Raw genomic sequence first — 27,166 nt, forward strand, 5'->3', positions numbered from 1 at the left:
CAAAAAGTGGAGGAATTTGAAACAATATAATCATGCATTTTGTCAGCTCATCATAACACATTGACGTTTTTTCCATGGTTTGATCCCACCAAAGACCAAAAGTGAAAGAATTTAAAATAATTGAAATAATTTTTTTATTTAATATAAAAAAAACCAAGCAAATGACTTACCAATATTTATATGTTTTTAAAATGTCTAATAAGCATATATTTTAAAATGTCTAATAAGCATATATTTTGTAAACTCATCATAACTCATGTGCATTTTCCATTGTCACATCCACAAAAGAGCAGATTTGAAGGAATTTGAAATAATAGAGGTTGAATACAAAAATAGAAGGAAAGCTAATGACATTCAAAAATAAAGTTTTATGAAAAAAGGGTAATTAAGTAAATATTCTCTTTAAATATGAAGATTTTTTGTTTTAGTCCCTAGAAATAAAATCACATTTTTTAATCATTTTAACATTTTCTTTTGAAGTTTTTATGGAAAAAATTGTTGACAAATTTTTTTACAGGACTAAAAATGGTGATGAAATTTTTTACAAGGACCGAAAAGTGTTATTTATTTTTGTAGGAATTAAAAATGACAATTTAGTTAATTAACTTTACAAAAAATAGCAAATGACTAGGGGTGTTCGCGGTCCGGTTTGGATCGGTTTTTAGGTAAAAAAATCAACCGATCCAAAATAAAAATCACGTGCGGTTCGGTTCGATTTGGATGATTATGTTAAAAAAATCCGAACCGATCCGATCCAAATATATGCGGTTTAATTTGGATCAATTTTTGGATATCCAAAGTGCAACATGCAATTTTTTTATTAATATTTTTTTTAAGAGGCTTTTTATTAATATTATTATTACTCATACACAGTAAAATAATAGGTTTGATACAAAATATGACATAAATTTATTTAAAAAGTTAACATTACACAATGAAAATGATTGATTATATTTGAAATAGATGAAGTAGTAATAATATAGATTAAATTAATGTTATATATAAGATTAAATACCAATAAGAAATATATTAATGCAATATATAATACTAATAAAATAATAAATAAGTATAAAAATTTATTTTTGCGGTTCTGTTTGGTTCGGTTCAGTTTTGAAAAGGCAATCTGAAATCTGATCCGATCATAGCGGTTTTTTCAAAACAACATCCAAACACATCCAAAAATATTCGGTTTTTTGCGGTTTTCGGTTTTTTTTTAATTGGTTTGCGGTTTTATTTTGGATCGGTTTGGATTTGAACACCCCTATAAATGACATCCAAACACCAACGAAATATTTCATCATAATGTTGAGTGTACAAAGGAAGCCTACATTTGGTTGGAACATCATATTAAGTTAAGAGGGATCACACAAGTGAGACTTACACCAGATCTTCACTTAAAATGTCTACTAAGTATGTACTTTGTCAACTCAGCATAATTGTGTGTACCATTTTATAATCTAAAATAATAAAGGTTGACTAAAAATATAGCATCAAACCGAATAACATCCAAAATGTTGTGAATTCCAGTGGAGCATAAGCTGAGTTGGTCAATCACATTAGGTTAAGAGAACCCATAAAAGTGAGACTAACATCACACGTTCATCCAAAACCTTAAGACATTATGTATTTGAGTCATCTCACTTATATTTTTCTCACCACCTACTCACTCATACATGGCAAATTAACTTCTCTCTTAAATGCGAGACTCTCTACATTGTAATCTGGTAACATAACTAAATAAAGTTATATTGAGGCACAATACGGTAAAAAAAGATAGATTGGTGTTGGTTTCATGAAGTGATGTTTATGTTCCTCTCTTTCATGAGTATAAAGAAAATAAACCAGAAAAATAAATAAGATGAAAAAGAAATTTTAACATGAGAGAAATAGTAAGGAAAAAAAATAAGGAGTGTGTGCTTTGACCGTGAGAGTATATGGAATAATGATTGTTGTTGGTAATTTTGCGGGTTTGTTGAAAAATTTGGAGATTTTGAGGTAATTATTATACCACACATTAGACTCAATTAAATAATCGCAACACCAATTTAAAAATTCTAATAAGCATATATTTTGTTAACTAAGCAAAACATATAGGCATTTTTTCATTATAAAATTCTACCAAAGATCAAAAGTGAAGAAATTTGAAATGAGGGAGGTTGAATAAAAAAAAGCATGAAAATAAATGATAACCAATAACTAAAATTTAAGATAAAAAATTTAAATAAATGAGATCTATAAGCTAACAAAACAATTTATCTTAGTTTTGGGACTTTCAAGGGATCCTACCTTGAGTTTTATCGCCACATTAGACTAAGAGACAACACACAAGTGAGATTGATATCATATATTCACCCAAAACCTTAAGCCAATAGGTATATGGGTCATCCCTCATATATGTTGTTCAGAATCTACCCGTCCATCTAATATAAAATTTTAACTCATATTTAACACATTAACACCTCTTATTAAAGTTTGCAACCCTCTCTGTGTTCATAATTAGGTGACATAGTCAAATAAGGTCCATGGAAGATGTAATATGTTTAAAAAAATTTGTTGGTGATGGTTTCATTGAAAGAGGTTTATGTGCATTTCTTACATGAGAAAGGGGAAAGGAAATTAGAAGCGAAAAAAAAATTACCAAAAAAGAATTTGAACATGAGAGAAGCTAAGGGAAAAAAATAAGCAGTATGTGTTTTATTTGTGAGAGTATAGGAAATAGTATGAGTAGTCGATAAATCTATGAGTTTGCTGAAGGAGTTGAAGATTTTTAGATAATTATTTTACAAAAAAATTGATTCAATTTAAAAAACCCACATAACTATAAATATCTAATAAACATTTATTTATCAACCTGATATAACAAATCTTCGATTTTCCATAATCATTTGCCATTATCAACCAAAAGAAAATAATTTGAAATAATAGAGGTTAAATGAAAAAATTCACAAGAAAGAGAATAACATCCAAAAACTAAATTTTAAAATTGAACTATTAAAGACTTAATTGCAGTTTTAGACTCCTATTTTTAGTAACTCGCGAAATTGGTCCGTTTATTTTAAAATTACTCAGTTTGGCCTCTTTCTTATATCATTGTATAAAATCCAATGACATTATTGTTGTGCAAAGAACAGGTCGAGTGATCTATTTGTTATAGGGACTAATATGTTATACGGAGTAATATTTTAATACCTTTTTGACAATATTTTGGTCTCATATACCTTCAGGTGCTGGTTTTGTGCTTCAAGTGATGTGGTATCATTCAGATGTACACAGACTGACTTTAATGGAATTTCTATGGCATTCAAATATCATTGACCAATTGCAATAGGTGCAATGCATTCTCTCCGGCTCCAAAATTAACACTGTCTGATACAGTAAGGTGTTTATCTGCTGAAACTTCGGTTTTTCTATTATCTGATAGAGCAGCTTCAATATTCACATACTCGGTTTAATTTTATTTATAATGTCAGTATCCTTCTGATCTTTCTCATTTTTCCTAATGTAAGCTGTAGCTCTTTCAGTGACCATATTATCGGCTATATGTTATCCTTCATTCTTGATACAATATGCTATATACAATCCATCTTTTTTTTCTTGGTTCTTTGGAGCGCCTATGTCTATGTGCATGCACATGATAGTTTTGTAGTCTCTTTATATTCTGTTGTGTTTTTGGTGATGGGTTATATTATAATATCCTTAGTTAAAAAATGCGATAGATAGCTGGTGTCTTTGTCGCTGTTTGTTATGCTTATTTCTTACACAATTGAATATTACAAATTCGTGTTAATTGTTGTATAGATGAAGCAAGTGTATGCTAACATTAACTTTGTATATATAAGGGTATCCGCTATATAAATCATGGAATTTGAAGGGAAACTATATATAAGGGCATCTGGTAGAGACGATTTGTTAGATAGGGACAATTAATTGTATATGTAGTGGTTGGCCTCGAAACTGCAACACCCCCGATTATATGCAGAACATCAAAAAAAAAAAACTCATGTCTCCGCGATCAATTTTAGCCATCCGAGAAAAATATTCCAACGTTAAATACTAATATTTCGACTGTACATCCGTTAAATCATTCCTGTTTAACGATAGGAGATTCCAATTAATTATATACACGTTGATATTGGTATATAATATGCAATAGAAAATACGATAACGATGCGTTCTAATGATATATTGTGTATAAAATATTCAATTTGCCGATTAATTAGACTTTATAAAATAAAAAAGTAGTCGTAATTCTAGCCCGTGCCTGGCACGGGTTTCCAAACTAGTTGCAACATATATAGGATGAGAACACATAGTCGTGCGGCCAAGTAACACAAATAATTGAGTAATGATCCATCTTAATTAGGATTGTTGGATTTGGATGCAGTTCTGATTCTTATTAATTAAGTAAATTAAAACGGTTGTGGTCCAGCCAGCTGGTTTACCTACATGGAATGTGTCTAGTCAAATAAGACTCTTGCTTAATTATTTTTCCATCTTATTATATATTAGGTTTATGCCTCATCATTCACACATATAGACCATAGAGAAGCAAAGAGATCATCTATATAAGTGTGAGATACTTGGAATTGGCGAGATGTTTAACATTTGTCGACTGAGGAGGAACTAATTCATCAGAATCAATTTCATATTATTATTTGGAACAAATCAACACCATTAAAAGTTTTTATTTTTGTTTGACGTTTGTTACAGAATTGACTAGCTACAAAAGACTACTTGGTTCGGCGTGAAATTCTAACAAAACATGAATGTATGTGTTAGCGGTTACGGTCAAGAGAAAAGCGTCAATCATTTATTTTTTGGATGCGAATTTTTTGGGATCATTTGATTATTGGTCAAACAATGAATAGGTATTCATTCAGTTAACCCTTAAGAAGTGTATGCCCACTTGTTGTATTTTGACGCTTTAGTAGGGTTTTCGAAGAAAATATGTACTATTGTTTTCATACTATCTGGCTTGCGTGTGTCTTGGTCATCAGGAAGGAAAAAATAATTGTTGTCTTCAACAAAAGGGAAAGTCGATTATTGGTGGATATCAGCAAAAAAAAAATCAGGCTTAGCTTTTGATCTTAATTATTGGTGGATTAATCCTATGTTTTATCTGGGTTAGCTCTATAGTTGGGTTTCTTTGTTGTTCACTTTTTTGTTTGTTGGCCGTTTGTAACTAATTTTTGGATCTCTCTGTTCTTCCCGTGCATTTCTTGTGCTCTAGAGAACCTTTTATGTGGTTCAAAAATTTCATTTTACCTTGTTTAATATATATATATATATATATATATATATATATATATATATATATATATATATATATAAGCATGGATCATTTAACTAATCAAAAAAGATAAAAATTATAAAGTAGTTACTATAGCTTGGATTTATAGTACCCTACAATATACTTAAGCAAAACATTATTGCTAATTATGTTAATCAAAAGTGTTATGAAGTAGAGTGGCGTAGAGATGCGCCAGTGAGAATGCTCGTGCTAGGAGGCGTAGGGTATGGCGGAGAGAGGATTTTGGCACCGAGGAGGTTATTCTCCAACGAGGAGAAAGGAACCTCATGTTGGAACTCATGTATGGAATTGGGTGAAAAGTTGGAAGACTAAACTCCAAGTCTCGGGGACTTAGAACTAGTGTTGTGTGAATTAAAAAATATGGTAGTCCCATGTCGGAAAGAACACACATATTGGTAGTATTTATACAAGAGAAGAGGGACTCCGAAAGGTCTGTCTTTGGGGTACCCACTTTGTGAAATGACTAAACACTCACGAAAATATATATATCACGCACAATGACGCCACGTCTGGCCGGGATGGGCCTAGGTTAAGGCTTGAGCTAAATGATATATATTTTTTACTGCCCAAAAAAGTTAAAATAATTAATTAATTTTTAACATTATCTGAAGTGTTTTCTTAATGAACATGTCAAAATATAGCTCATGAAATCATATCGGAAGTTATGTAGTTAATTAGATGAAAATTCCAATCTGTCTCCTGCTTGGAAGGAATTCAAAAGACTTATTAGGTACAAAACTAAGAATGTCTCTTGAAAGTCTGATCTCCCACCTTCACATTGAGGAAGAAGTGAAGAAATAAAATATAAAAGAAAAGGTGTTTGTTGTCTCGAACAACAACACTAAAAAGCCTACCAGCAAACAATTTAAGAACTAGAATCATCCTATGAATGAGAATTCCAACCGGAATAAGAATGCCCCCCCCCCCCCCCCCAAAAAAAAGGCTCAAAATTAGCAACCTCCTTCTAAAAATGACTTTGGCTTGCAATTCAACCGTTGCAATTGCAGAAAAATGTGTCATATGATATGCAATGGAGGAAGATACCAAACAATGCTTTGTAGGTTGACCTGACAACTAAAGATCCGTTCACAACTATGACTATTGAAGTGAACCTAGTTGGATGATATCATGAATGGTGGCTTGAAACAGGCGCATCTCATCATGTCTGCTTTGACTATGCTACGTTCAATACATACATTGTTGTTGAAGATAAGAAAGTGTTGTTAGAAGATTATCACCGTTGTTTATGGAATTGGAGACTTGGAAGTAAAGTTCACCTCAGTAAAGACTCTGATCCTAAAAAACGTGGAGCTAGTATGCTTAATTCTGGTGCAACGACTCATTGGTGGGAGAAAATTTTATTGACTATTTTCTATGTGCTATGAAATTTTGAAAAAATGACAACCTAACTTTTCTTATTTTCAAATTTGGGGTTATCCCTATGTTCGGATTCCACACCCTAAGTGCTCACAAAAATCATTTACAAGTTAATAGTGCACATACATTATATAAAATAATAAATACACAAAATTAGAGCTAGAGTTAAAAATAGATAGATGCTACAAGAAAAGTCATGAGATTATTAATTAGGGAATTAGACAATTTCATAAAGGGACATAAGTCCATATTCTTAAACATATTTATAGCTTTATAATGACTAAGACCAAAGAATAATATCCTCTTGTAGCTGATACGTGAAGCAATACATATGCACCCTTTTATGCCTTTGAAAAATTTGCAATTGAATATCTAGGTACCCTCCAAATGCTGAGTCACTAAGATGTCTACTTTAGGTTCATATATAGAAGTAAAAACAAAAAAGGGTTCTGCTTGATAAAGCATTTAGCTTGGACCACAATAATTTTACCTAAAGTAGAATTATGGGACCATAGAAATAAATCACAGACCTTGCTCATGTGTCATATGAATGTATGCAAACTTAGGCCTTTCAAACCAATCATTGTTTTCCATAGTGTAGTGTAGCCTTCTGCTAAAATTGTCTAATGGATGACACACATTTAATTATTTGATAGCAAATATGGGACTTTCTTTCCCTTTCTCTATTCACATGCTTCTATAGTGACATCAATATAGTGGAGGGCCTTCATATCCCTTATTGGCTATTTAGTTAAGTGATGCCTTCAACAAACAGTTTTGTTACCTCAAGGGTTCTGGCATGCATAGTGTTTTTCCCTTTCCTTTCCCTTTCTTTTGTGTGTTTGGAATTGATGTAGAAGGGTTTGGGATGATACTTCCTTTGATTTATATTGACAATTGTCTAAAGAAGGGTTGGACTTACGTGATTAATGAATTTAAGTTAACGACGAATCGTTGGAAGAACACAAATCTAAATTCTAACAAATACAATTATTGATTAAGCTTATTTGCCTCAAACACTAAATTATCGTAACATTTTTTATCTTCAAAACCGAAAGGTTAAAACAATAAAAATTGTTTAAAATTTTGCACATCAATTAAGAAATACAATTACAAATTTCATACCAACGCAATGTCAAAGTGCCTCTAAATGCGAGAGCAAAACACATTATTAGTTTTCCTCCACTTTGGTTGAGGATTGATGCATTCACACACACAAAAAAAAGGAGATTTTTTGATAGGAAAAATGATATGATTTTAGGAAGGTTTTTTTTCTTCTAGCAAATGGTTTTAGGAAGGTTAAAAAGTGAAACTAGAATTGAATGTTTGGATCAAGTTCTATAGGTTTTGGCCAGCATCTTCCATAGATATGATAATTGCCAAGAAAGGACATAGTTTAATAATCAATATCTGATAGGGGTATTATGGACCATGGGATACATCCTGTCCATTTCTTTAACTGTATCTAGCATATGGATGTCAATGGATATCAAGAGGCATAAATATTTCTACACATGTAATCAATCAAAATGGTCATATTAATTATATACTTTTTTTTAGAATATTTGATTTAATAATAAGTTTTTAATATATAAAATTGGGATTCACTGATATTGTATTTTTTTTATTACATTAAAAGTGAATTAAATTTAAACTTATTATCTATATAAATTTGATAATGTTGATTATTTTCTTTTTTAAATATCCACTTTAGAATTTCTTCATGACGACACATCACTTGTCTCTTATAATGATTATTATCTCAATATATGTTTTGTTTATAATATTCTAAAAAGTTGTTAGGATTTCATTTCTAGATATAGACCTATGATATGAATATAAACAAGAATTTATTTTTGAAAGGACAAACTTTGACAAAACTGAATTTATGCAATATTTTTTTAAGAACCTCCTTTTTATAATAGAAAGACAATTTTTTTTTTCTTCTTCTTTTTTATATATATTTTTACTTTGTAATAATGTCTTTTGTGCTTTTTCGATCATGCGTCTGGGGAAAAATAATTTTTTATGTGTGTTTTATACAATCTTTACCTTGTCTTTTAATTAAAGATGTTCAAATTATATTTCTATAAGAGAAATGATCAAATTGTTATTTAATTGACTTACAAATAAATTACTGAGTCATATTAGGTAAGTATAACTCAGTTGGTAGTTTCACATACATTCATATGCATAGATGGAGAATTTGATATTACACTAGATGTAAGTTTTAATTTAGTTAGTCTCTTGAGAATTTTCTGACGATCCAATTTAATCTCCAACAAATAATAATATAGAACAGTCTCAAACATCTTCGTGCAAGGAACAATTTGGTCCCTCTTTTATAACTTGTCATGGATAATTTTGTATTAGTTTTTGTCATGAATTAGATTGAATCAAATTGTAAGAAAATTATGAGAGATCAAATTGAATCTTCAATGTCGTTTAAATAAGACGTCGTATTTGTCAAGAAAGAATACTATGGTTTTTTAAAAGGTTAAAAATATACAAAAACATTTGATACGTTTGAAACACAAGTTTTGATCCAAGAGTTCGGCAACTCAACTTTTTAAAACCATAATAAAAAGAAAAAAAATGTGATCTTATAAGAATGAAAAAACAAATTATGCGACAACAATCATATGAAAAGTTAAAGAATGCTATGCAAAATAAAAATGTGATATGTTGAAATCTTAGAAGTGGTGGTTGAGTTTAACACAACCCTATAAAACCGGCTTGTGAGGTGAGGATTGCCTCCATTTATAAACATACTGTCAGGCTATCTCCTAACCAATGTAAGACTCTTATCATGAAACATTCTTTTTTTATGCAAACTTCTCTTATTTTAAAAGAAAAAAAAATTGAAAATTCTAGCATGCTAAGCAACAAACATTAATGAATAATAAAAAGAATTAAAAATACAAAGTACAAGTAGAATGGAACATAGAAAAAGTAGAGAGAGAGATAAAGACATTGATGAGAGAGAGAGAAGTAGAAGAAAGAGATCGAAGACTAACCAAAACAACAAAACAAAACAAAGAGATTAGTATTATGTAAATGTAATGTAATGTGAAGATTTGAAGAAACAAAAGAAAGTTAAGTTAGTATTGTTTTTGAAACCTTCTCTTTTACTGTATGTAATGTGAGTCATGTCACTGCCCATCACCTACCACTGATAATTCAATACCTTCTTCTTCTTCTTAGCCCCACCACCACCATTTGCTTCTCCTCAGATTTTCATGTGCTTCTTGTGTTCTTCTCCATTTCCCTCCAACTACACACATAAGGGTCAAATAAGTGCTTTTTTGTGGAGTTTTCAGAAATTTCATTTTTTGAGATTGGAATTAGATACCCTTTTGAGCATTTTAGTAAACCCAGATAACAAAATTTGATTTTTTTGAGGTTTTTTATGATGGGTCTGAATTTGGGGTGTTACATGAATGAGGTTTTTGGGAGGTGAATAGATCTAGTTTTGTGGAGGATTTTGTGTTGTGGAAAGGTATTCATTCAACATTTTATGTTTCAAATAATTGTTGTTGTCTTTGGTTTTTTTCTTGGTCAAATTAACATGTCTATGTAATTTTAAGTCTTTGCTTTACATTGTTGTTAAAAACCAAGGTTTGTTCTTTTTGTGTTTTGTTTTGTTGCATTGGTTGTTTAGTAACTTGGCTCAGTTTGTTGCTTAATTTTGAAACTTTACTAGGATGTTTTTTTCTATGTTAGTCTTTGTTGCTTATTTGTTTTTCAATTGTTACATGAAAACCAATTTTCTTTGTTATTAAGCTTCCTAATTTTGTATTTTTCAATGTGTTTGGTTGTTAGACATTTCCTTTCATTTGTTTTGTAATTTTCTATGATTCATTTATGCTTGATTAGTTGGGATGTGAATTTCTGACCATAATGCAGTTTTTGTTCAAACCATTTATCTCCCTCTTTTTTATATGGAAATGAACTTGTGTTGGTATGTGACCATCATATTTTACTTACTTTTTATATAGTAGCATTGACAATATATTTTGTTACTGAGATTTTGAATGGCCAGATGTATGATTAAGTTTCTCAAATCTCCGCGTGTGCAAAATCGCAAAAATCTTAATGTATACTTAGAAATTGTATTTTGATCTGATTTTTTTGCATAAATTTGCCTGGTTGAGAAGTTTGGTGTCATAACTTTTTGTTGTATGTATCAAAGTGCCTTCTAATATTTTAACTCTGATATTTGCAGATTTATTTGACAACAACAAAATGGCATCTGATCTAAATTCAGGGTTGTCAAAGAAAACAAATGTTTTTGGATTGAAAGTGTGGGTATTAATGGGAATAGTGGTTGGTTTGTTCATTATAATCATTCTTGTGGTGCTATCGATATGTCTTACTTTAAGAAAGAAGTCTAGAAGAGGCAAGAGCGGCATGCTTCCTCTTGGCCATATTTTATCTATTTCAGAAGAGATCAAAGAAATTAGTGTCGATCAAGTTTCATCGAATAATCATCCGCAGAATGGTTCTTTTATGAGCTTGAATGATAAGTTTAGTGACGGCGATTCTGGAAAGGTTTTGATCCAAGCAAAGAATGGAGATAATAGTAGTCAATCAGGCTCATTTAATCGTTTAGAGAAAGATCTGAATGGCTCTCAGTCAGGTGAAGATAGCGGCGGTTTTAGGAGCGTTTCGGCTTATAGGTCTTCGTCGCATCCTATATCCGCACCATCGCCGTGTTCTGGTCTGCCTGAATTCTCTCACCTTGGTTGGGGCCACTGGTTTACGTTAAGGGACCTTGAACTTGCAACAAATAGGTTTGCAAAAGACAATATTATTGGTGAAGGTGGTTATGGAGTTGTCTATCGAGGTCAACTTATCAACGGGAACCCTGTGGCCGTTAAGAAACTCCTCAATAATTTGTAAGCTATTATTTCCTTAATAGTTTCATTGCAGCCTTTATTTTTTAGTTTTGAATTATGAACCAGGTTTTATAACAGTGTGATTTCATGTTTTATTAGCACGTCTGCAAATGCAGCTAGTTTATCAAATAACTGTTAATGTTCATGATGCAGAGGACAAGCTGAAAAGGAATTTAGGGTGGAAGTCGAGGCTATTGGTCATGTGCGGCATAAGAACTTGGTCCGGCTTTTGGGTTTTTGCATTGAAGGCACTCACAGGTAGCAAATTGTTTATTGTTTGTGCTATGTATGTGTTTGACTATAATTTTGCGTCCATAAAAGCTTACAATGTGTTTAATGGTTGCATCATCATTGTCTTCATCTTAAAAATCTATCAAATGTTTCAAAAATCAAGTATTTACATCTTTCTAGCATTGGTGAATAACATGGATTTATATCCCAATTGTATTTGCTTACTAATCTATTAGTACCGGTTTATATTATTTATAGATTTATTTTTTATTGAATTTGCTATTTATTTCAGGTTACTGATTTACGAGTATGTTAACAATGGAAACTTAGAGCAATGGCTTCACGGAGCCATGCGGCAGCATGGCTATCTTACTTGGGAAGCTCGGATGAAAATTCTTCTTGGAACAGCCAAAGCGTATGCTCATTTCTTTTTAAATTAAAAAACCACTGATCAACAAGTTTCCTGAGTCTATTTTGTTGAATGAGTTTCCTTTTTATCTATGATTAATTTGATTGATTATTGTATCTTGTAGGCTTGCTTACTTGCACGAGGCGATTGAGCCAAAAGTTGTACATCGAGATATTAAGTCGAGCAATATTCTAATTGATGATAGCTTTAATGCTAAAATTTCTGACTTTGGGCTTGCTAAGTTACTTGGTGCTGGAAAAAGTCACATTACAACTAGAGTAATGGGTACTTTCGGGTAAGCTTCATGTTCCACATTACACTGTGACGTGCATTTTTTCAATATTGCAAATTAAGAAAGTATATAATTATTCACAGTCTAGTCATAATTACAATATATCCATATTAAGTAGTATTTTCCTTTAACAATCTGTAGTATTTCTACCAAAATATGGCATTTATTCATTTACACACAAAAATTAACATCATTGGTTTGGTTTTTTTATTCATTAAACTGTTATTATATGCAGAGAAGTCGTAGCTGTATGTAATTAGCTTCTTCGTTTCATGCTTACATTGCATTTTTAAGATATGAGGCTCTATAGTATATCAATTTTGGACTAAACCACCAAATTAGTCCTTGGCTTCGTAGGATGCTCTCAAATAGGTTCCTGAGTTTATGAATATCTATAAAAGGTCTCTGACTCTGTCCAATTTTACTCATATTAGTCCTTCAGGGAATATGCTAGGGACTAAATTGATAGTAAGTGAATAAAGATGAGGACTAACTTGACAGTTTTATAGAGTCGGAGACCTCTTTGAAATATTCATAATCTCAGAGACCTATTTGAGAATGCCCTACAAAGTAGAGGACTAAGTTGGTGGTCTACTAATCGATTCTGTTTGTCTTGATGAAAGCAAGGACCAAGCAAAAATTTTAATGATTAATTGTGACCTTTGAGTTTCAATTCAACTATATCGTAGTCGACACTTATTAGAATCTGACAAAGTTGACCTCTTTGTTCTTCAGTTTTAATTTTATAGAAATTAATTCTGTTGTGTGCTTTTGCTGCATTTTTACAGATATGTAGCTCCAGAATATGCCAATTCTGGCTTGTTAAATGAGAAGAGTGATGTTTATAGTTTTGGCGTTTTGCTTCTTGAAGCAATTACAGGAAGAGATCCGGTCGATTATAGCCGACCAGCAGCTGAGGTGTGTCACTGTCATCGGTTTTCTGTAGAAAATCATAAATACTACTAATATTCTTAGTTCTTACTATTTTCTATCTTAAAATGAATTATGAATTTGAAGAATGAAACACATTGGTGCGAATGACAACTTAAGGGCCCATTTACTTTCTATCAACACTTTCAATTTTTACCTTGTATGTAGCTTTCTGGCATGACATTTGGTTATAGATTTTCCTTTTAAATTGTATTAGAAAGAAAAGGGAAGGTAACTAAAGTGAATGCATTTTCGGAAACACTGAAAACAATATTTTGAAATTTTTCAATCTATTTTTAAAATGCATTTTCCAAAATTACCATAATGTTTATTTATCAAGAAACACCAGAAGTACACAACCCCTTTTTATTCATAATTTTCTTCCTATTACTACAGTTTTGCTTATTAGACTTTCCTTGATACAATTTTGGTTGTTTCTTAAAGGTAAATTTGGTTGATTGGCTCAAGATGATGGTTGGGTGTAGGCGTTCAGAAGAGGTGGTGGACCCCATGATTGAGACTAGGCCATCAACAAGTGCTCTAAAACGATCCCTCTTAACTGCTTTGAGATGTGTTGATCCAGATTCTGAAAAAAGACCAAAGATGACCCAAGTTGTTCGCATGCTTGAATCGGAGGAATATCCCATACCTCGAGAGGTTTGACATTTTATTGTTATATTTTCCAATGTAGTATGCCAATCTGTGCTTTATGAAATTACATTTGTCTCTTTATAACAACATTTAGAAAAGAAAGCCAAACAAAAGGGCAGGAGCACGAAAGAAAATGGGAATGAGAAAAACTACAAAATTGTTCTGTTTTTACTTTTAATTACAAAATTGTCCCGTGTTTTTCTTAAAATTTGGGTTGAGCCAAACTCAACCCTACAAAACTGGCTTGTAAGTTGGAGATACCTCCCACTTATAAACACATTTTTGGCCATATTCCGTCCAATCCAATGTAGCGCTCTCAATACATCCCCTTGCATTAAGGATTGGACATCCGGTGCGTGGGCGGCTCAACAGGTCTTAGATAAGCTCTAATACCAGTTGGTAGGCATCTAAGAACATGGAGAACCCTCACTTAAAAGCTAGCTATCGACAGGGAAGAACCAGACCACTTAAATACTTTACCGTCTATCAAGCATCCATTCTACTACTCAATAAGGGATTTTGGCACCCCATAATACCAAAGTTCCTATCATAGCTTGAGAGTCAACGTCCCAATGGCTTCACGCTACAAAATTTCACTCATCCTTTCCTGTCGGCCCCTCCATAGGTAGCCGTAGCCCTTTCTGAGCTATCAACAACTAGCTCTGATACCTTCTTAAAATTTGGGTTGGCTTAACCCTTCTCCAACTTACAACACACATATTCATGTCATATCTCATTTGATGTAGGACTCTCAATAACTATCACTTTGTTTCCAATTTTCATAGATTTGTATAGAAAACAATGAAAATGACTTCTAAGCAACATTTTTTGAGATAAATGCTACTCCCTCCGTTTCACAATGAGTGTCGTTTAAGGTTTTGGCACACAGATTAAGAAATGGAATGAAATAATTATTAGACATAATACTTTTACTAAACTGCCTTTACTTTATAAGAAAAAGACAAAATTAAAGTTGTATTGAAAATTGTGTGAGTGAAAAATTGTGTGAGTGAAAAGTTGGAGTATTTATTTAGGGTAAAGTTGGAAGAAAAAAATTAAAGTTGTATTGGAAATGTAAAGTGACATTCATTTTGAAACAAATTTTTTTGGGTAAAGTGACACTCATTTTGAAAACGGAGGGAGTACGACACATCTATTTTGAGACCACCTTTTTAAAAAAACTTAATTGATTTTAGGTTGTATATTTGTAACGTGTTGTTTCTCAAATATTTTGGCTAACATTTCAGGACCGAAGACGGAGAAGGAATCAAGCAGGAAACACGGAGGGAGAGAGCCAGAGGGAGGCTTCTGATACCGACAAAAGTGACAATCCAGATCATAAATCAAATGGGAGAAGGAACCAAAACCTGTAGAGATGGTGATCTCAAAAGTATTTCCAAGAAAAGGAACACAAGTGAACTTGCAAGTTTTGCTTTCTTTTGAGATTCTGTAAGTTCGTATGCCGAGCAGGAACCAGCTACTTTTGAATGGTTTATAATATATTCCTATTATTTGTTGTTATAGCTTTAGGTGTAGATGTTAGAATGTAGATTGTTGTGTATGAATATGGACTGTGCTCCCTTGCACTAATTGTGGTGTGTACAGTTGATTACTATTCTTTCCTTTTGTATTTTCATTTATATCATCTTCCTGAAGGAACTTGCTTTGCTCTCTGGAAGATCAGAAAAAAAATTTACTTTATTTTTGCAGTGAAGAATTTGTTTTCTTCATTTTTGGGCATGCTATAAAGGTAGTAGAGGGTAAAATGAATCAATGATTAATGTTTTGAACACACTAATATTTTTGAGATAAAATGCTGTAAAAGAAATGCTCATTTTAGTAGAGTAGGATCCCCTAATAGTAGAAGTTCAATATTTGCAGCTATATGGCTAGATAGTTTAATAAGAGTGAAAAATCATTTTGAGCTTGCTCAGAAATTTCTGGAATCAGTTTTGTTAAACCTTCATCTAAATTTTTTTAATGTATTTTACCACAACAGAAGCTTCTCCATCAAAGAATCTTACAGTTTTTTTTTTGGAGTAAAATTATACGGTTGTTGTCACCATCGGATTTTAAGTTACACTATTCATGGTAAAAGGGTTACCTCTAGCTCTCTACCTCCGTGTTTCCTATATCAGTTTGTTGCCCATTTGTCTTCTATATGTGTGTGCACGTGTGCGATTGTATGGTTAATAAAGTCCATTTTGTACGTAGAAAACATATGCAAGAATCTTACCAAATCCTTTCTCTTGACGCTTAGTTCTCAGATTAGTATATTTCTCCTTCGCTCTGGTGTGAATCGAGGATCTTTAACCCTTAGTTTACCTGTTTAACCAAGTTAATGCATGACGCTAAGTCGCTTACCTAGTTTTGCAATGTGACAAGTATCACATTGACTTTTGCTACTTTTGTGAAGGATGAAGTCATTTTGGTGTTTGTTAGAGACCAAACTGTATCTTTTTATATGAGTGACAGTGACAGTCCCAGATTGAATTCAGTGCTTAAGTTAATTCTCAGTTTGTAGTAGTGAATCTCCTCAGCTGCCATCTGCTACCTAACGGTTCGAATACACAGTTCAGATCTCGATAGTTTCACATAGTGTGAGATCTCGGCTATTCATTTCCAATCCGACGAACGTGATCAATTACTTCGTCCATGCAGTAACTATGTTAATTTCTTGGATATTTTGCTTCTTAAAATCGTGGTGAAAGCAGCATTGAAACACTATTGGTAATTAGAACTCAAAACTAAACATGCTAATAATCTATACAGGGATTGATTTGTTACTTTTGTGATGGACTAATTTGTCAGGCTAACGCATCACGAAAAAATAGTCAATTTTTTTTTTGCAATATACTAGAATGAGTTATGGCTTAACTCAATTCTACAAAACCGATTTAAAATTGTGATATACCTTCAACTTCTAAATTACGTTCTCCTTGGAGGGACTAAAATGAAGGTTTACTAATACTTTATGTAAATCTTTTTTGTTACCGGTTGAAAAATTCAAGCTTTTAATTCATAATAAAATTGTAAAAAAGAATAGTTCAGGATGAACATATGATAGACTGATCCAAGCTAGCATTCAGCATCTAAAAACTCTATTTTATTTAATATATAAGGCCTAAAAACTAATAATTTTTATTTATGAAAAGAAACTTTAAATTTTAGCAATTTTAGAAAAATGAAAGAACATATATTTTTTCCAATGGTTCTCTCAATTGGATGTAATCTTATTTGAAGAGCGTATGAGATGAAATCTATCTTTTATTCAACCCGTTTATTGAAGTTAAATAATAATTTTTACTATTACTTGAAAACATAAGAGACAGGTTATTTTTATATATTCCAATTTATATTTCAATATTATATAAAATTAAAGATTTTTTTACTAAAAACAGGACCGATCTAGTTTTTCACCAAATTGAAACTCAAAGTGATAAAGATAAAGGTTTCTCCAAGCACTCCAAATTCTTGTGATGAACTAATACTCAAAGAAAGCAATCAAATATCTTATATAAACGAAACCAATAATTCAAGAAACCAAAATGTAACAAATGCATAATTAATCAATATCATAAAAAAATAACAACACATATATTTAGTATACATCATAAACTATCCACTTACTTGATCATATTTTTCAACAATCAAGATCTCATTATGCTTATCTATTATTCATAATAACCAAAGTCTCAAATAACATACATGAACCAAAAAACAAACATATGCAATATAATAAATTTGTCACCAATTAATTTTCTTTGATCTCAACCTCCTTATCCTTCAATTGCAACTTCTCATACTTTTCCTTTTCCTCAACACTCATAAATGAAGTAACATGAAAAGACTTACCAATCCCCATAGGAGTCTTAAAATACATCTTCTTTCCATTAAAACCCTCAATACTCATTTCAACTATAGGCACCCAAACAAACAATTGCTTACTCTTAATTCCACTCATTTTCTTCATCTTGAATTTCTCCACATAAGCAGTAACTTCAATTCCATAGCTCACAAGAGTCTTTGTACCTTCAAAATAATGTTCACTTGGTGCCTTTTGTTTCATCCAAACAAAACCAGTTTCTCTAACTCTTCCACATTCAACAAGGTCTTTTAAGGGAAGAACACCTTTGGGAAATCCAAGCTCTTCTAAGAGTTGTATGGAATGGTTGAAACATTCTTCAGAACCATACACTATTTCTGCACCTGCACGTTCATTTGTTACCATTGTGCTGTTGCTAGCCATTGCAAAAATATGAAGAGAAGTTTAGTATATTTAACTTTTGGGATAAAGTATCAATATAATATATGTATAAATATAGCTTTAGGAAATGAAGGGTGTTTGAATAGGAAATGAATTTTTTGTTGCTTAATTGGAAGTTGAGCAGAATTGGCTTGTTTGTTCAACCAAATTTTTCTACCATTTTGTGGTTAGTTAGGTCAGCTATAATATGTTTTCTATACGGCACATACATGCATAGCGTATGATCTATCTAACAATTACGTTTTAGAACTAGTTTGTCATTTTTTAAACTGAATTTTCAAATTTCAATTTAAAATCAGACTCATCTTATAGTAAAAGAAACATTAATGGACATTCGCGTAAACTTAACTCAGTTGGTAGGAATAATGCATAATATATGCAAGGTCTGGGATTCGAATCCCGGACACCACCAAAAAAAGAAACATTAATTTAAAAAAAATGCAAATTAATTTGAAAATCGAAAAATCGACATTATATAACGAACTAAAATAAAAAAAAAAATGTAGACAATAAGTCTTATAATATTAAATATAGCCACTTATGTCATGATTGTAGAATTTCATTTTTATTTAGAAAGAAGCAAATGAAATTCCGAGCCAATGTTGTAAAACTGGTACAGTTAGGTGGTTTTGTTAGTTGAAAAAATATGTAAATTTTAATGTGTTTTGGTAGTGGGGTACGTAAGGGTAGGTATGGATTTTAGAGTGTGACAAATTTGAATCCTGTTTATATATGTTATCTTAATCAACATGGTTTGCTGTCTGATTGAACTCATTGGAAAATCAAGACTTTATTCAATGACAAATTACAGTGTAAGAAATTTCTTTCATTTTGGGCGCATATCAAAGTTTCCGAATAAAAACAAAAACTATACTTGCTTAAGGGCAAAGAGTAAGTACTAATTAACATAATATGCTCTAAAGTAATGTAATAATTCAACCAAACAATATATGTTGGAGACAAACGATGTCCTCTTGCTTATTATTAAAAAAAAAAACGATGTTTTCTTGCTTAAATTGTCTCGCCTATATATGAAGTAAAATGGCATTATTTCATTTTAAGAGTAAGATGAATAAGGGGAAATTATGTCTTTTCTTTCTTTCTTTTTGATGCAATGAAGAGCTATATGAATGTATCTAGGTGTCATTAATATATCTATGAAAGTAGTTGTGATTCAAACATAAATAGATTCACATAACTTTAAATGGTTATGTGATCGCCAAATAACTTCAAGACTTGACCGTTCATATATGATTTATATGAGCAACATTTGCTCATCTAACTCGAGAAAGAAAATCGTTAGATGACCACTATATATAATCTTATAAAACATTTTATTTGTATAGATCTTACATTGGGATGCTTGTTATTTGTTTAAGATCAATTTGATTTTACGGAACTATATCCACATACCATTTAAAAACTATTTTGACAGCGTTGTGTAAGTCGTTACACCACGATGAACACAGTAGAGAGAATAACAGAAGTATGACCAACTAAATCAATGCATAAATGCCAGTGGACAGAGGGCGGCAACAAGGAGAGCGGAGAAGAAAGAGAAGCAGAAGCGATAGAGGAGATCAAGGGGAAGGCGACAATGGGTAGAGATAGGCGACAATGTAATGTAAACAAGTACATAGTTTTTCTCTACAATTGAACGGTCATTTGAAAATGTTTCCAGAGTCATTATGAAAATCATCAAGTCACCTGGAAAATTAACAGGATAGTATGTTAGCTCTTATCATGGAAGTTTTAATTAAAAAAAACTATTCGTGAATGATCCGATGAATAACGTACTAGTTTGGTGGAGTATGGCTTTACCAATTACCAACTGGCACCCTCTGCGTCCCTCGTCTGATAGAAATCACTTGGTCGAACAATGTTGACCTCCTCAAACTCATTATCATCTGGAAGCAAAAGGAAGATATCTTTAAATTATGTTGTTTCTGAAAAAGATATGGCAGTACACTAATGGTGCATGTACATCCAAAATGATCCTTTAGAGGAATGATGTTGTCAAAATGAAAGATATGAACAAGTAAATGCAGGTGCGTAAGTGCATGTAAATATCATGTCGAAGATACAATGAAGTACTTGTAAATATCAGTTCCTAAAAGTTAAAGATATCAATATAACAGCCATCTAGAAGACCTTCATGAATTTCTTCAATTATCATTTTTCCAATGAATAAGTTATCACTTAAAAGTATTTAAGATGTTTTTAATTCCATGAACATCGGTCCAACCCATCACCTGACAACTGCAGCTGAACAAAACATGTCATGTATGCTTTTATAACAATACACATCATGTATATTGTCGAAATCAATTTTGTTTTAAAAGTTAACTTTTGGATTGAAAAAATTTGTTCAATAAATTTGTTTTTATCTTGGCAACTTTGGTTTCCCTAACCTCACAGTAATGCCATAACAGTCACACAACATTTTTAGTGGCTTGTTACTTGTTAGTTATACCCTTATATGGTAGAAACAGGGAAGTCAATGGAAAACAAAGAGCTCAATTTGAGCAAAAAATGTCACAAGCTCTTATATCAGAATTCCCAATATTAAACAAATTTAAAATTGTTGCATAAGGATAGGTTGTACATACAATCTAAAGGCTAAAAATATTTAAGAATAAAGATAAACATACTCAGGTGATACAAAAATGAACAAGTAAGCACTTTTCAGATGATACAAAAATGAACAAGGAAGCACTTTTTTTGTTCAAGTGAATAAAAAGGGCTAGTTACCAATATCCCCCCAATGTGAATAAACTACGTGTATTTGCCAAAACAAGTTAGAGTGTGTTTTATATCCCTAATATAAATTCATAAATTTCTAAGGCACCCCAAGTTTACCTTTCCTCAAGGTCAGTGCAACAACAGCATCTGTATCAATCTGAAATGTAAAAAAAATGGAAATCGTTAGCATCTATAGCATGTAAGTCATATGAGAAGCAATCAGAATTATTTCAGGCTAGTTATAAACTAAGAATCAATGGAAAAAAACACAGATAGAATCAAAGCTGGATTTTCGCTAAATTCTAACATTTTAAAAAAGAAATATACACATAGTAAATGACATGAAAATTTATGTAGTAGCGTACCTTTTGATCAGCCAGAGTCTTAGAGTCATCTAATACTTCCCCTGTACCAGGTAGAATCAACCGTTGGTCCTTAGCAGGTTTGTCAACAAGCTCTTGTAACTTCTCCTTTATGTCAAGAATTTTATCAGATGCCTTGCATCGGATGAAGTATGTTGTCTTGTCACGCTTAATGCGAATGTACATATCCTGTCAAGAAATGATAGTTAAGATTAAAGACAATCCTAAATTTCACAGAATGCATAACACCTTTCAATAGAAAATAATGCTACAAACTCCATCTATATTATGGATAAAATTAGCATTCGCATCGCATAGATTATTGACCACAGCCTCTTAAAAAAAAAAAAAAAATAGAACACCTTTCACTCACTCGCCTCTGAAGCAGAAAACTCATTTTCTATTGATTCTTTAAGGTTTTGGGAAAAGGTATTCTTCTGAAAATCGAGCACAATGTGATGTTCATTACATATGTTCATCCCAAATTGCAATAAAATTACTATTGTTCTTCAACCTTTCTTCCAACTAGTCTATTTCAAACACATAAAGAATGCACTAGACACAACTTTTGCATACGCTCATTAAACAAGTCTAAAACCAAGTTAAAAAGATTGGGACTTCAGCAATCTACGAAACCAAGGTTGTTGATCGCATGAAATAGCGATTCGTTCAAATTTCGCTAAGCTGTAGCACTATAGAACCTTCTTTATAGCATCATATAGCCTCCTTTTGACATCAAACACTTTGTACTAAATTCCTTATCGCATAACATAATTGTTTCTTCAAATTCTGCTACGCTAATAAATATTAATCTAACCACTAATTACTAACATTTGTCCTTCAAAAACTAAAAAATCAAAATTTAACTATCAAATTTGTTCCGGTCTGAGCCAAGGCCCAAACCTGGGGTAAGTCTGGACTTCCCTCCTCATAGTTCCAGAAGCACCATGATACGGACACGTCCCTTGACCACACTGGAACAATGACCCCTTGGAACCATCTAGGCCGTACGGGCCGGATCCAGGGCCGTTCCTACGAATCCGGAGGCTCGGTTCTGTAAGTGAAAAGAGGCCCGTAATAAAATAAAAATGTATTTTTTTTAAAAGAACGATGTTCTATTTAAATTTTTTAAAAGATAAATACAAGGCTATGCGGTACACACAAAGGTGAAAATCACTACCATATATACATGAGGAATCTTAAACCACCCTTCCAACAAAACACCCACCTAACACTCAGTAGTACTATTGGGCTATAATTTTTTTTTTGAGACCCGTACCTTGGGGAGGCCTAGTTCCATTGAGCTTTTTGCACACCCCAAGGTCCGGCCTTGGCCGGATCCAATGATATCTTCTCATGTTTTGCTGACAGCTGTCCGTCAAGGACAGAGTACACAGCTAAACAGGTAAAGATTCAAGGACCAAAACCCCAAAACCTACACTATAAATACTAACTCAGGGGCATTGGCCGAGGTACGCGCACGGCACGCATATCACCTCACCATTCAAGAAAAGATTGGTATTCAACAACATCACACAGAGTTCTTGGGTCCAGCATGATCAAAATTGAAACCATATTTCATTGATAAATTGCATGATCAAAATTGAAAGTAAACCTAATTAATTAACACTGAAGGGCTATAATTAATGATAATCATAAACAAAATTTGGTTAATATGAATTGAATTTAAACAGTACGCATGAATGAAAACAAGGATTGAAGAGAGTGATAGAAAGAACACATACCATTTGTTATACCAACCAAATTCAAAGAGTTGTGCAATTAGCGTAATTGATTAATCAAAACCAAATTTCAATTCCAAAGAGAGGTACGATTTTTATATTACCCTCAATGGAACTCAAGTGCTGTTCGGTTGTGTGTGATTTCCAAGCACTGCGTTTCTCGCTCACAAAGTACTGTTGATTTTGTTTTTTATTTATTTATTTTTTAAATATACAATTATTATTCGGAAACCATATGAGATTTGATATGATAATTAGATACATCAAAAGTAGTGTTTTATAAACTTTTAAAGATTTACTTCAAAAAAAAAAAAAAAATATTTTGATGTATCTTTTTTGACAAAATATTTTGATGTATCTTTTTTTTTTTTTGTTGACAAAAACAAAATGATATTCATTAATTCAAATGAGAGATTACATCATTCAACACCGCTAAAAACGTAAAGGATGAATCTGTGAACATATTCACATCATCCAAGTTAATAGCATATAACGGCATAATGCCTACAAAAATATATGATAAGACTATAGTGACCGGAATATTCATGGCCTCCGGATCTGCAACGTTGACGCCCAAATGTTTGATTGAATAATTGATCTTTCAATATGAATCAGACGAACACCGCAAGAAGACGAGAAATCAAACAATGTCGCACAAGACGACGAACAACAAACCACCACACTTAGATGATTAATCAAAAAGAAAAAACCTAGATCTATGTGAAAATCACTTATTTAGATTGAAATAGAGAGAGAAAAAGATGAAGAGGGGTGATTTCAGGTCAAGAATTGACCCAAAACCACCCCTCAATGAAGAAACTGGAAGAGAAAACCTAGAGAGAGAAAACTATGGCCGGCTTGTTGGAGAGGAAGGGAAATGATGTATCTTTTTTTTTTTTTGAAGACTTGAAAATGGAATATATTAACACCGGCAGTGAGCCACTTCAGCACAAGGTGTACCAAAGAGTCACCCCTAAAAAATCACAGTCATACAATATTTACAAACCAAAGGTCAGTCGACACCCGGACATAACAAAGGGTCCGACCACCATCTCTGAGAACCATACACAAACGTGGCATTATTAGCCTTAAGCCACTAAAACGAATGAAATTTAATTTTCTCTACAAGTTGGTCTATGGTGGTTTGGATATTATTAAATAATCTATTATTACGTTCATTCCAAACCATCCAGACACAAAGTAACCATATGAGCTGGAGAAATGATGTCCGCTTCTTCGAGGATCATGTATAATGAGTGAACTGAAAGAAGTGATCACATATGTCAAAGGGCTCGACGCCTGAAACACCGATCCAATACCTAACTTTCTGCCATAATGATCCCAAAGTGTGACAGTGCAGAAATAAATGAGATGCCGATTTGTCATTACCACAACCTGATATACAACTAGCTGCCTCGGCAGCAAGCATGCCTCGCCTAACAAGATTAAGCTTTGTTGGCAACCTGTTCCTCAGCAAACGCCAAACAAAAATGGATACCTTCAGAGGAACCTGATTATGCCAAATAAGATTATTTATTCCCACATCTGGCGGATCGGTTTGAGCTGTCACAATGTGGTAAGCCCCGCTCACTGTGTAACCCTCACTAATGTCTAGGTCCCATTTCCACCTATCAAGAACATTAGTCTGCAAAACAACAATATTAACAAAATTACTACACTCCACTACCAACTCCTCCTCCCACGCCCACAATCTCCTCCTCCAACTCCACGCCTCACCTCCAACCTCCCAACCAAGACCACACATATCCGCCACCGTGCACAACTTATTAGTCGCTAAATCAAATAAACGACTAAACCGTTTACATAAAGGAACATCGCCTACCCACCTATCAAACCAAAAGAAAGTCTGAGATCCATCCCCTACTCTTTTCGACACCCTCTCTGCAAACCAACCTCCATCTGCATCTCCAATCCCATCCCTAATCTTCACTAACTCCTGCCACCAAAAAGAACCACTTCGGCCCCCAACCTCCAACCACCCTGCCTCCTCACCATACCGCACCGCCAACACCCTATACCGAAACCCTTCTCTATCCACCAACATCCGCCAGCACCATTTACCTACTAAGGCTCTATTAAACTCCCTTATCTGCCTCACCCCCAACCCTCCATACTCCTTTCGTAAACACACAGAGCTCCAAGCAATCCAGGAAATTTTCCTATTCTCCTCACTCCCTCCCCTATTTTTTTTATTAAAAATAGATTCAATGATAGAGATGATACCTGACGGAGCTTTGAAGAAGGAAATAGCATAGACATGCAGTGAGGTCAAGACAGACTTTAGAAGAACCAATCGACCCCCCGAAAGAGATAAAACGACTCTGCCACCCCGCCAATCTAGACTTAATGGAGTTCAACACAGGATTCCAAAACGCTAACCTCCGAGGATCACCTCCAATAGAGAGGCCCAGATATAAGAAAGGAACCTTTCCCACTTTACAATTTAAAATAGAGGCCGCCTCAGTCAGCCTAGACTCTGCAATATTGATACCAACCAGCATACTTTTATTAAAATTGACCTCTAAACCTGACATGTCCGCAAACAAAGTCAACACCGCACGCAGGGAATGCTCATTAGCCCAACTCTTTGTACCAAGTATCAGTGTATCATCTGCAAATTGCAAATGAGACACACTCACCGAATTGGAGGTTCCAACCGAGTACCCTGTGAACAAATTATTACTCACCGCCGAAGTCATCATAACATTCTAACCCTCGGCTGCTAGAAGAAACAAAAAAGGGGAGAGAGGATCCCCTTGACGCAAGCCCCGTTGCAAAGGGAACTGATCCGCAGGGCTGCCATTAACTAAAATTGAGGCAGTAGCTGTTGACACACATTCTTTTATCCATTTCCTCCACAATTACAAAAAGCTAAAACTATGTGCTAATAAGATTCAATATAGAATTGAGAGATTCACAATATAAATCTTATTACAATCAAATATTAATAGTTCTTGACAATTTCAAATCCAAACCTATAATGATATATAACAAACTACCAAACAAAAACGCAATGTATATGCAACTGATGAAGTGTATAGGAATTGAAACTATTTGATCCAAACACAATAGTAAAATCCAACTCAATGAATTAGATCAGTTTTTATCAAAATTACTTAGATCAATTATCAATTTTATACTGTCATACCCCAATTTTTGATCTAAGGTCCTACATTCATACACTGTTTGTTCTTGAATAGTCGGCAGAGAGATATTTTAAAATACCTCATGTTTGGTTCCGAGTTGGGCCCTCTTCTCTCTTTAATTTTTATTTTTTATTACTTTTATCTTTTAAATTTCCAACTTTTATTAATTCTCTTTTAATTTTAATTTTTTAATTTTATTTAATTAGTCTTTTTATTTTTTTATTTTAATCATTTCTTTTTATGTTTTTAATTTTATGTTGTTTTTAACTAATAATAGTCAAAGTGTCCTATATCTTTCGCCCAGGGTCCATTTTGTTTAATTAATCAGGTTTAATTTGTTGCCTAAAATGAGAACTTGAATTTTAATAAAAGGGATGGAACACATCAGAGAAAAAAAAAACCAGTTTTTGGGAATCACACGTACAATCCAGAAGAAAAACAACACAACCACACTCAAACCCACAAAATCGCACATCCCAAATCACAATCAAAAAAAAAAAAATTAAAAAAAGAAGAAGAAGAAGCGAGAATAAGAGGGAAGAGGGAGATGAGAATTGAAGAGAGAGAAACAAAATGCAGAAATGAAAGAAAGTGAGCGTGCAAAGGTTATTTTACGCCCCAGCGTCCCCTTGATTTCAATCTAAAGGCCATAGATGCTTCTCTCCATGATCAAATCATGGCCGTAAGATTTTAATCACGCGGCCTAGATTCAATCAGCAGGCCCAAGCGCCCCTAACCTACACCCTTGGCCCAATCAGTGTTTGTTTTATTTTCTGCACCCCCTTTT

General features: G+C 32.9%; 3 protein-coding genes across 4 annotated transcripts; 1 reads left to right on the top strand and 2 right to left on the bottom strand.

Moving 5' to 3' along the window:
• The first annotated feature begins 9,621 nt into the window (after nucleotides 1-9,621).
• Nucleotides 9,622-15,913, top strand: LOC146946312 (putative receptor-like protein kinase At5g18500). Its single transcript, XM_085744436.1, has 8 exons — nucleotides 9,622-10,187; nucleotides 10,914-11,586; nucleotides 11,740-11,844; nucleotides 12,110-12,232; nucleotides 12,351-12,521; nucleotides 13,307-13,436; nucleotides 13,893-14,105; nucleotides 15,347-15,913. Exons 2-8 carry the CDS (start codon nucleotides 10,934-10,936, stop codon nucleotides 15,470-15,472), a joined length of 1,521 nt encoding a protein of 506 aa, XP_085600562.1. The 5' UTR covers nucleotides 9,622-10,187; nucleotides 10,914-10,933; the 3' UTR covers nucleotides 15,473-15,913.
• Nucleotides 15,914-17,633: 1,720 nt separating this feature from the next.
• LOC146946313 (DUF538 family protein (Protein of unknown function, DUF538)) lies at nucleotides 17,634-18,410 on the bottom strand. Its single transcript, XM_085744437.1, has one exon. It carries the CDS (start codon nucleotides 18,346-18,348, stop codon nucleotides 17,854-17,856), a length of 495 nt encoding a protein of 164 aa, XP_085600563.1. The 5' UTR covers nucleotides 18,349-18,410; the 3' UTR covers nucleotides 17,634-17,853.
• Nucleotides 18,411-19,683: 1,273 nt separating this feature from the next.
• LOC146946314 (Ubiquitin-like superfamily protein) lies at nucleotides 19,684-23,423 on the bottom strand. Of its 2 annotated transcripts, none has more exons than XM_085744438.1 (5): nucleotides 23,216-23,423; nucleotides 21,474-21,659; nucleotides 21,226-21,265; nucleotides 20,164-20,273; nucleotides 19,684-20,073 (listed from the first exon to the last, which is right to left on the bottom strand). In XM_085744438.1, the coding sequence occupies exons 1-4, from the start codon at nucleotides 23,216-23,218 to the stop codon at nucleotides 20,191-20,193; spliced, it is 312 nt and encodes a 103-aa protein (XP_085600564.1). In that variant the 5' UTR covers nucleotides 23,219-23,423; the 3' UTR covers nucleotides 19,684-20,073; nucleotides 20,164-20,190. The 2 variants fall into 2 exon arrangements, with proteins under 2 accessions (XP_085600564.1, XP_085600565.1); XM_085744439.1 differs by having other exon boundaries at nucleotides 20,188-20,273; nucleotides 23,216-23,403.
• Between the last annotated feature and the right edge of the window lie 3,743 nt (nucleotides 23,424-27,166).

This window comes from Medicago sativa, chromosome 2 (genome assembly GCF_051527215.1).
Source record: "Medicago sativa cultivar Bolivia chromosome 2, Bolivia_mono, whole genome shotgun sequence".
Taxonomy (NCBI): Eukaryota; Viridiplantae; Streptophyta; class Magnoliopsida; order Fabales; family Fabaceae; genus Medicago; species Medicago sativa.

Excerpts from the sequence above, each read along its gene's own strand:
- LOC146946312 (XM_085744436.1), top strand. The coding sequence starts at position 10,934 with ATGGCATCTGATCTAAATTCAGGGTTGTCAAAGAAAACAAATGTTTTT. Across the intron at positions 12,233-12,350 it reads CTTCTTGGAACAGCCAAAGC|GCTTGCTTACTTGCACGAGG; the intron begins GTATGCTCATTT and ends TGTATCTTGTAG. Across the intron at positions 14,106-15,346 it reads AATATCCCATACCTCGAGAG|GACCGAAGACGGAGAAGGAA; the intron begins GTTTGACATTTT and ends CTAACATTTCAG.
- LOC146946313 (XM_085744437.1), bottom strand. The coding sequence starts at position 18,348 with ATGGCTAGCAACAGCACAATGGTAACAAATGAACGTGCAGGTGCAGAA.
- LOC146946314 (XM_085744438.1), bottom strand. Across the intron at positions 21,266-21,473 it reads AGACTCTGGCTGATCAAAAG|ATTGATACAGATGCTGTTGT; the intron begins GTACGCTACTAC and ends TTTACATTTCAG. Across the intron at positions 20,274-21,225 it reads TGCACTGACCTTGAGGAAAG|ATGATAATGAGTTTGAGGAG; the intron begins GTAAACTTGGGG and ends TTTTGCTTCCAG.